Source organism: Oncorhynchus mykiss, chromosome 32 (genome assembly GCF_013265735.2).
Source record: "Oncorhynchus mykiss isolate Arlee chromosome 32, USDA_OmykA_1.1, whole genome shotgun sequence".
NCBI classification, from domain to species: domain Eukaryota; kingdom Metazoa; phylum Chordata; class Actinopteri; order Salmoniformes; family Salmonidae; genus Oncorhynchus; species Oncorhynchus mykiss.
In genome coordinates this window covers 41,665,739-41,676,221 of record NC_050572.1, presented here as the reverse complement: position 1 = coordinate 41,676,221, position 10,483 = coordinate 41,665,739, and the positions used below count along the sequence as shown (strand labels likewise).

The window sequence follows — 10,483 nt, the reverse complement described above, 5'->3', positions numbered from 1 at the left end:
CATCTCAAGAAAACTGGAAAGACATTTAAACTGTGATAGGATCTGTAAGAACCAAGAAACACCTTTAAGCACAGAACCACTCATATACTAACATAGCATTTTTTCAATGTGCTCCACCTTACAATATTATTTATCTTATGTAAAGTTGTCATTCTCTTTAGTGCACTATGACTATGCAAAACTGCAAAAAAAATATTGATTTCTTATCATACACAGCGTTTAAACAACAGATGTTTATTTTGAAGGCAAATCGGAAAACCGGAAGTTTTAATGTTGCTGCCATGACGCTAATAAAGACCAACGAAGCAAGCAGTCCCTACACATAAACCTTCCGGTGAAGAACACGAAAGCGCGAAGGTTCTGCCTTCGAGAGTGTTGAACCACGCATGGTTGTTTGCATTCGTTTTTTATCAGTCATGATCCATTAATGGTGTCTAAAACTCAACAGACACTTTTTTATTTATTTATAAGTGAATTATTTTCATAATTTTTCTCGTCCTGCAAGATTTCAATTTCCCATACCTCCCTATATGTCCGTCCGTAAAATATTCCGACTGATTCATACAGGAAGCACATTAAGTTGCGTTCAGTTCAGCTCCTATATATTTCATCTGAAACATATTGTCAATTTATCAATAATTCTGAAACATGGCTGTATCGAATTATTCATTGAAGGTCAACAGACAGCTTTTGGATCCCAGCTTTGAGAGTTACAGACTGTCTCTGGAGCCCATACCAATTTACAACGTAGAGCTAGATGCTGGTGAGAAACTGCCCGCCACGTCGCATTATCTTTAGAGCATGCTAATATTGCCATTATTTTTTGATTTAGCTAGAGGGCTGCTAACTTTTGAAGAAAGCTTGGCGTGAGTGAGATTTGCTATGTGAATTTAATTTCCCCTAACACAACCCATGTTTTAAATGTCATTTCCTGCAATTCTATTTATTCTTACATGGCTTAAGCCTAAAACCAGGGTGGAAAAAAAAATAATCACAGGTCAGGAGTGTTCAGGGTGCTTTCAACATTAAATGAACACTCAAAATTGGATGACTTTGTTACTTAGCGATTTTTGGGGGGGATGAAATTTGCTAATAAAGTATGCTAATATTATTTCAATTGTTTTGTGGTTTTACACTTCAGGCAGTAATTAAATACTAAAAACGGTGGGAAGATTGGAAGCAGAGATTGATCCCTGTTCTTATGCAACACGTGTCAGGGAGTGTTACCAATACACCAAGGCTCTGCACAGGAAACATTCATGTTTAATGGCAGTGGGTAACCAAATCATAGATTGCAGTTGACTTTTCTATATACTGCTTTCAAGATAAGGACACAAACATTTTGTAATTTGGGTGAACTCTCTTGAAGAAAGGTCTCTAAGAAAATCCTGCTTGCTCTCCAGGAGGGTTGGCCACCACCCCTGATCTATGTTTCCCAAGTGCGGGGTGATTGAAATGTTTTTCTTATTACAATTAATTTCTCAAAATCACCAAACCTTGAAGAAAAATCTGATGAATTTGGGTGGTTTATAGCTACTGGGTGAAGATCCTTGACATCATCTTACTCTACCTAGACACAATATTATGCTTTATGCGTTGCCTAGAATGTGCACAATAGTAAAATGTCAAATTATATTTGATTCTTGGAGCATTTACTATCCAATGCTTATTTGTATGACTTGTTCATGAATACCTGCAAAAATACATGGCGCCATAATTAATTTCCAAAGACACAAGTAGGCATATGAGATTTCTAATATGTGATTACACTGGCAAAATTGGGAAGAAGTGGAATAATAAAACACGTGTGGAGAATAACAGCAGTGTTCTTGCTGACAAGCACAGTAATTACCCTATATTTTAGCCCATTGTTAGGAATGCACATTTTTCCACTGATCAGACTAAATATAGTAAATGGATAATAACATCCATTGATGACAAATCTGCCCTTAACCAAATTATTTTCCTATTGTCCCCCATCTAGAATCAAATGTACACTTTTGTGTTCACAATCTGTTTAACAAAATTATTTTCATAGTTACAAATCAGGTCACCCTACCAAACCTCCCTGCTAAAACATACTGTAGGTCTGTCTGCTGCCTTTTCGTCACAGGCTAAATGCCAATCCCCAAACGAGGGGACTAATGTAAATGTGGAACAACTTTAGTACATGCTGACAAAGGGCTGCAATTCTGCAATAAGGACGGGAGTAAAAGCAACCTAATTTTGTCGACAACATTCTACATAAAACAGCACTACCGTGCTACTCTTTTTACAGTTTTAGAAACTCAGTGGAGAACGTTCTAGCTCGCCATTCAGTTTCACTCTAATCTTGAGGGGCGTTTCTTTACAACATGATTCCTTACATAACTAGACCAATGTGCCGCCCCAAGACAGGACAATGATAGAAGTTCCGCTCGTGATGTTAAATTGCAGGCCCAGATGCTGCAATTTCAAAATGATTTGGAGCACAGTTGAAAAGTTAACGCGCTGACTATACAGTACAATGGACAAATAAAAACAGTACTTTTCAATGTTTGAAATATGAGGTATGTTGTGAGAAGAGGGTCAAATGCGTGTCTCACGGCCAATGGGTAAGAATTGGCAGCTCTATAGCTGGCAATTTTTTTCCCATTGTTTGACTATATACAGTATTACAACAAATGCACATGCAATACTAAAGACATGGTCTTTGAAAATCATTTGTCAATGTTAAAGGGATAGTCCGTGATTTCGACAATGAAGCCCTTTATCTAAGAGTACTTCCCCAGAGCCACTTGTATGTATCTGAGCCCGGTTTAAAGGAAGTAGGAGGTAGTTTCGCGAGCCAATAGAGATCAATGGCGACTATAGGCTCCCACTCCGCCATGGCTCATTGGCCAAAGCCTATGGAAATCATGTTTTGTTGTTGTTGGATTAATGGCAAAAATAAGATCTGTGGTAAACAGCCTTAAGAGATTTTCTACGTTTTGTTCTGAGAATTTTCCTCAGCTAGTCACTTTTAGCGAATGTTGAAGCATTTATATAATAAAAGCAAGCACATAAAGCACACAGGCTTAATAATTCATAAAGGCCATGTTAACTGATAATAATTTCACAAATGCAAAATATACACTTACTGTACACAGTTTTAACAAAACACAGTATTTTTTTTCTGTGATGACACGTTTGTGGTGTCTATTCATACATAGGTGTTCAGAGACGCAGATATCATCCCGGTAACGGGATGTCAGCCCAAAGAGGTTATTAATAGCACAGGTCTCTGTCTTCCGCCTGTTTTGCATAAACAAACGTTGTAACGTGGAAATATGGCTGTGCGGGAACCCTACCCCTATGAAGATGTGTAGTAATTTAACCTTTTTTTGATATTATTTCTCGCTGATATGAAAGATGTTTCCAAAACCGTGCTGCAAGCGATGCGTTTTAATGTTTAAATCAAATGTCGGGGCTCTTAACAAAAACTCCACCAGCCAGAAGATCGTCAATAGAAGCTAAAGGTACTTAGCAACTTCCTTCAAACTGAACGCAGAGACATAAAATGGTATCCATGAGTTCATCAGACTCTGGGGAAGTGGATAAAGGGCTTCATTGCCAAAATCCCGAACTATCCCTTTAAGTCAATGGCAAAGTATTGCTGAAACAAATCTGGGCTGTATATTTATTTCTGGGGTTTATTCACTTCAGATTGCTCACACTATTTGGCATATACTCAAAAAATAAGAAGTGTATGCTGGAAAACTCTTAGCTTCACAGCTAAGAGTTGCAACATCATCTATGCAGAATGATTGTACCTTTTTATTGGTTATGCCATAACACTAGCCTAGATAATATTCATCAATGGTATAGCACCCAGTTTTTAAAATTACATTTCACAAATTTACATTACCTCCTCTCTATAGCTGTGGCGGAGGTGAAACTGAAGGACAGTCAATACACCCTGGACCATGTGCGTGCTTTTGGCATGTACAACTACCTGCATATAGACCCCTGGTATGAGAACAGTGTTTTCTTTGTTGACTGCAAAGGGCGAGTGCTGAATCTTACGGTTACCCTGGTAAGTTAGTCTCTCAAAATGCTTGATGGGTATCTTGTAAATTTGTTCTGAAAAATGAATGCTGCTTCACAGTGGAAATGTTTTTTTTATTTTTATACCAAGATCCCAACACCTCTCAGGACATTGCTTCCGTTATACCTCCATCCAACTTGAAATTGATGCCTCCATAATGCATAGACTTTGCTCCACTAATAATACTTCTCAAAAGCTATCTGATACTAATATTCTGACTTGTCCACTCAATGCACTGGTAAAACAGCACATGGGTAACCCACTTAATATGTATATACTGTATTCCAGTCAAGGCCTATCCTATATAACTAGTGTTGTACATACCTTTTTATATTCCTATACTGCCCATGTCTATCTATACACACCATCATATACATACAGGGCATTCGGAAAGTATTCAGACCCCTTGACTTTTTACACATTTTGTTACGTTACAGCCTTGTTCTAAAATGTATTCAATGTTTTTCGTCATTAATCTACACACAAAGCAAAAACTGTTTTTTAGAGTTGGTGCATCCCGTTTCAATTGATCATCCTTGAGATGTTTCTACAACTTGATTGGAGTCCACCTGTGGTAAATTCAATTGATTGGACATGATTTGGAAAGGCACACACCTGTCTATAAGGTCCCACAGTTGACAGTGCAGTGCATGTCAGAGCAGAAACCAAGCCATGAGGTCGAAGGAATTGTCCATAGCGCTCCGATACAGGATTGTGTCGAGGCACAGATTTGTGGAAGGGTACCAAAAAATGTCTGCACCATTGAAGGTCCCCAAGAACACAGCTAACCTGAGCAATCGGGGGAGAAGGGCCTTGGTCAGGGAGGTGACCAAGAACCTGATGGTCCCTCTGATAGAGCTCCAAAGTTATTTTCTGTGGTGGTAGAACCTTCCAGAAGGAGAACAATTTCTGCAACTCTCCACCAATCAAGGCCTTTATCTTCGAGCCATGAGATCGAATGAATTGTCCGTAGAGCTCTCGAGAGCAAAGAAATTGTCCGTAGAGCTCTGATACAGGATTGTGTCGAGTCACAGATGTGGGGAAGGGTACAAAACAAATTCTGCTTCTTTGAAGATCCCCAAGAACACAGTGGCCTCCATCATTCTTAAATGGAAGAAGTTTGGAACCACTAAGACTCTTATTAGAGCAGGCCCCCGGCAATTGGGGGAGAAGGGCCTTGGTCAGGGAGGTGACCAAGAACCTGATGGTCACTCTGACAGGTGTGGCTTTGGTACAGGTCTCTGAATGTCCTTGAGTGGCCCAGCCAGAGCCCGGACTTGAACCCTATCGAACATCTCTGGAGAGACCTGAAAATAGCTGTGCAACAATGCTCCACATCCAACCTGAGAGAGCTTGAGAGGGTCTGCAGAGAAGAATGAGAGAAACTCCCAAAATACAGTGTGCCAAGCTTGTAGCGTCATACCCAGAAGTCTCAAAGCTGTAGTTGCTGCCAAAAGTCTTTCAACAAAGTACTGAGTTAAGGGTCTGAATACTTATTTAAATGTGGTATTTCCGTTTAGAATTTGTTTTACATTTGCAAACTATTTTAAAAACTGTTTTTTGTTTTGTCATTATAGGATATTGTGTGTAGATTTGATGAGGAGAAAAAACAGTTTATTACATTTTAGAATAAGGCTGTAACATTATAATGTGCAGAAAGTGGAGGTCTGAATACTTTCCAAATGCACTGTATATATTTATATTCCGGACATTGCTCGTTCTAATATTTCTATATTTTTGAATTTCTTTGTTTTACATTTTTTGGATTAGTTTGTATTGTTATTACTGCACTTTTGGAGCTAGGGACATAAGCATTTCGCTACACCTGAGATAACATCTGCTAAATATGTGTACGTGACCAATACAATTTGTTTTGGGTAAATCCATTTGAATTTAATCACATTTTGACAGTATCCCTTTTGATTCCAACAACACTTTCCATATATTTTCCCATGGAAGAAGTTGTCAGAAAATGACTTTTTGTACCTGAGTGCCAAAACATTCAGTAGATAAAGCTGCTCAAATTTGACCCATTTTGCACACTCCACCATATTGTGAGATCCATGTCTTCATCACTGGAAAAGGTATACAGTTGAGTTTTATATAATTTCTAAGCTTACAAACAGGGTTGTCCTTATTTAAACTTTTTTTTTCATAAAAAAAGAATGAATCGTTTGAACCTTGAACATCAATTATCTAAAAAAGCATAAACTAATTCACATATGTTGAAGCTTAGACCCTACTTTACATCATCTGAGGTTTTTGTATTGTGCCCGCCATCGGTTGAGACACAACATGCTCTTGAAAACAGGGTGGGTCTCATTTCAGTCATAGAAATAGAATTCATAGAATTGACTATCCCTTCAAACCACTGCAATTTAGTTGGTACCCCATTGAAATGTAAATTGAATTGACATTTTTACTTCTAATTACTACCACAAAGATGGCCGCCGGTCCACCCACTGTCAAATGTCAACTTAAGTGGTCATGTCTATTCTATTATATATATTTCTAGGGTTTCCTATGGTGGATTGACAGTATACTTTAAAACAGCGATATTCCCATTCAAGTCAACAAAAATCCCAGAACCACACGGGGGGACCTAGTGAAGGACCTGCAGAGAGCTGGGACCAAAGTAACAAAGCCTACCATCAGTAACACACTACGCCGCCATGGACTCAAATCCTGCAGTGCCAGACGTGTCCCCCTGCTTAAGCCAGTACATGTCCAGGCCCGTCTGAATTTTGCTAGAGATGATCCAGAAGAAGATTGGAAGATTACAATGTGATTTTCTGGATTTTTTTTCTTCTCATTTTGTCTGTCATAGTTGAAGTGTACCTATGATGAAAATTACAGGCCTCTCTCATCTTTTTAAGTGGGAGTTCTTGCACAATTGGTGGCTGACTAAAAACTTTTTTGCCCCACTGTATTTGGCTGTCAGGAGCTAGCTAGCAATATACGCTTTCTTTTCACACAATGCAGTGTTGTTCAGTCAGTACAGTATAATTTTGTGATAGATTTGGACATAACGTGGCTTGCTAGTACCACTACAAGCAAGTTGAGCCAGCTAGCTTTGTTTGCTATACCCAGAATGTATACAAAGGGAATACTTGCATTTGGTGTGGGGGGTGCAGTGAGGTGTTCATAGTCACTTTGATACAAGGGGAGATTGTAGCCTAATGTTGTAGCTATGCATCTCATTAGTAGCAAAACTGGAGAAATGTTTTGACGATGATGACGAAGAGTAAAGGAATGACTTTGGCTTCGACTCAAATCAAAGTTTATACCTGTGTGTTCTAGCCAACGGGTGTCTGTGAGATGTGTAATATACTCCCATCGTGCTGTGACAGAAGCAATACAGACAGTACACAACGATTGCCCATGAAAGTCTAATAGCATTTTTTTTGTAATTCTTTTACAGACAATACCGCTTGGTGGCCTACATATTATTTTTGGAGTTTGGTGTATGTGGGGAGAAGTTAGGCAGCGAACACCGAATCCCAGTCCCAATGCCACTCCTGCATTGTCTTGGCTGTGTGCTTAGGGTTGTTGTCCTGTTGGAAGGTGAACCGTCGCCCTAATATGAGGTCCTGAGTGCTCTGGGGCAGGTTTTCATCAAGGATCTCTCTGTACTTTGCTCCGTTCATCTTTCCCTCCAACCTGACTAGTCTCCAGGTCCCTGCCGCTGAAAAACATCCCCACAGCATGATGCTTCCACCGCCATGCTTCACCGTAGGAATGGTGCCAGGTGTCCTCCAGACATGCCGCTTGGCATTCAGGTCAAAGAGTTCAATGAGAGTATCTTGTTTCTCATCGTCAGAGTCCTTTAGGTGCCTTTTGGCAAACTCTAAACGGGCTGTCATGTGCCATTTTACTGAGGAGTGGTTTCTGTCTGGCCACTCTACCATAGCGGCCTGACCGGCCATAACGGCCTGAAAGCCAACTGACATTTGAGGTGCTGACTTGTTGCACCCTCGACAACTACTGTGATTATTATTATTTATGAACATTTATGAACATTTGAACATCTTGGCCATGTTCTGTTATATTCTCCATCCGGCACAGCCAGAAGAGGACTGGCCACCCCTCATAGCCTGGTTCCTCTCTAGGTTTCTTCCTAGGTTTTTGCCTTTCTAGGGAGTTTTTCCTAGCCACCGTGCTTCTACACCTGCATTGCTTGCTGTTTGCGGTTATAGGCTGGGTTTCTGTACAGCACTTTGATATATCAGCTGATGTAAGAAGGGCTATATAAATACGTTGATTTGTATTGGTGGAGTTCTGCAGAGATGTTGGTTCATCTCCACAGTGGAACTGTCAAGCTCTGCCAGAGTGACCATCGGGTTCTTGGTCACCTCCCTGACCAAGGCTCTTCTTCCCCGATTGCTTAGTTTGGCCGTGTGGCCAGCTCTCAAGAATCTTGGTGGTTCCAAACTTCTTCCATTTAATGATTGAGGCCACTGTGTTCTTGGGGCCTTCAATGCTGCAGAAATTGTTTGTACCCTTCCCGATATCTGTTCCTCAACCCAATCCTGTCTCGGAGCTCTACGGACAATTCCTTTGACCTCGTGGCTTGGTTTTTGCTCTGACATGCACTGACAACTGTGGGTCCTTATATAGACAGGTGTGTGCCTTTGCAAATCTTGTCCAATCAATTGAATTTACCACAGGTGGACTCCAATCAAGTTGTAGAAACATCTCAAGGATGATCAATGTAAACAGGATGCACCTGAGCTTAATTTCAGGTCTCATAGCAAAGGGTCTGAATACTTACGATGCGCAATAGAGGGTAAAACAAAAAAACTTGGGGGCCAAATAAACCCTGGCTTATACTATTTCATTCATAAAGAGAATTCATAACAGAGATGAGGTTCTGTAGAAGTCCTCCATTGATGACAGGAGACTGACAGGTCTTTGTATTTTGTTGACAGGACACGGCACTGGGGAAGCCCATAGAGGTCTTCCACATGCCCTCTGACCCCACTGTGTGTGAGGAACGTCTCTGTGCCTCTCTTAGCTTCACCTCTGCCACCTGGGCATCTCTCTCTGACGGTGCGGGCAGACTCTACCTCCTCAGAACCAGCATGAGAAGGGAGAATTGCAGTCTGAAGTGGGAGGTAAGAAGACTTGGACATGCAATATACTCTGTCATAATCAATGTTCAGATATTTACCAACAACATTGCATCCACTTTCCTTTTAGTTTTTTTCCCAGACTATTTTTACATCCCATTTTAATAAAGGTCAGCAGTTATATCTCGCTTGAAAAAGAGATATATATCTCAATGTTACTTATAGTGTTTGTCAAATTAACCTACCATAAACCCATGGTGGAATATATTAATCCAGGCCTGTTTTATCTTGAGTCCTCTTTTATATACCATTCTGAAGATCAGGTTTAGTATGTTGATAAGCTTGAAAGAAATTAATAACCTCTACTTAATCACAAGCCCAGCAATTCCAGCCAGTTAGACATTTGGGTAAAGCGTTACATTAACTTTATCCGCATTAATAACATAGGTTACCCAGCGACAGGAAATTCACATTAAATTAACATTATACACCATAATTTATAAAAGCTTTATAATGTATTTGACATGATTATTTATGGTATAAATGCACAAAAGATGTAGCTTGTTATATGAAGCTTTACTAACGCTATGTCACATACTCAGTGGACAGTTTGTTAGGTACACCACCCCATTCATGAAAAATGATTAGCTCCTACAGTGTGAGTCACGTGGTCGTGGCTTGCTATATTTAGCAGGCAGATGGGCATCAAGACATTATGTTACTGTTCGATGTTAGAATGGGCAAAACGACCTAAGTGACATTGAGCGTAGTATGATCGTCGGTACCAGGCGCCAGTCCCAGTATCACAGAAATGGCCGGCTTCCTGGACTTTTCACGTACGACAGTGTCTAGGGTTTACCGACAAACCAAAAACATCCATTTAGCGGCAGCCCAATGGGCGAAAACGTTACATTGATGAGAGGTCGAAGGAGAAAGCAAACAGGCCACAAACCGACAAATAACGGCGCAGAATGGGATCTCGGAACGCACAACTCGTCGGTCCTTGTCACGGGTCGGCTAATGCAGCAGACGAACACACCGGGTTCCACTCGTATCAGCTAAAAACAAGAAGTAGTGGTTCCAGTGGGCACACAATTACCAACAATTGAGGCGTGGAAAAACGAATCCCGCTACCTGTTGCGTCATGCTGATGGCAGAGTCACGATTTGGCGTAAGCAGCCTGAGTCCATGGTGCCATCCTGCCTGGTGTCCTGGCACACATTAGATCCCTTGATACCAATTGTGCAACGTTTCCATGCCCCGATGAATTCAGGCTGTTCTGGAGGCGATGTGAGGTCCGACCCGGTACTAGATGGGTGTACCTAATAAACGGGTGTACCTAATATCT

The 10,483-nt window shown here is 40.6% G+C and overlaps 1 protein-coding gene across 2 annotated transcripts in view; it reads left to right on the top strand.

Moving 5' to 3' along the window:
• Nucleotides 1–533: 533 nt before the first annotated feature.
• The window catches only part of nudcd1 (NudC domain containing 1), a 31,369-nt gene continuing 21,419 nt past the window's right edge, over nt 534–10,483 (top strand). The window contains exons 1-3 of one of the 2 annotated variants that reach the window (XM_036970845.1): nt 534–763; nt 3,900–4,054; nt 8,995–9,180. In XM_036970845.1, the coding sequence (XP_036826740.1) occupies nt 649–763; nt 3,900–4,054; nt 8,995–9,180 (456 nt within the window). In that variant the 5' untranslated portion in view covers nt 534–648. The remainder of the gene's footprint in view (nt 764–3,899; nt 4,055–8,994; nt 9,181–10,483) is intronic. The other variant, XM_036970846.1, reaches the window with a different exon arrangement.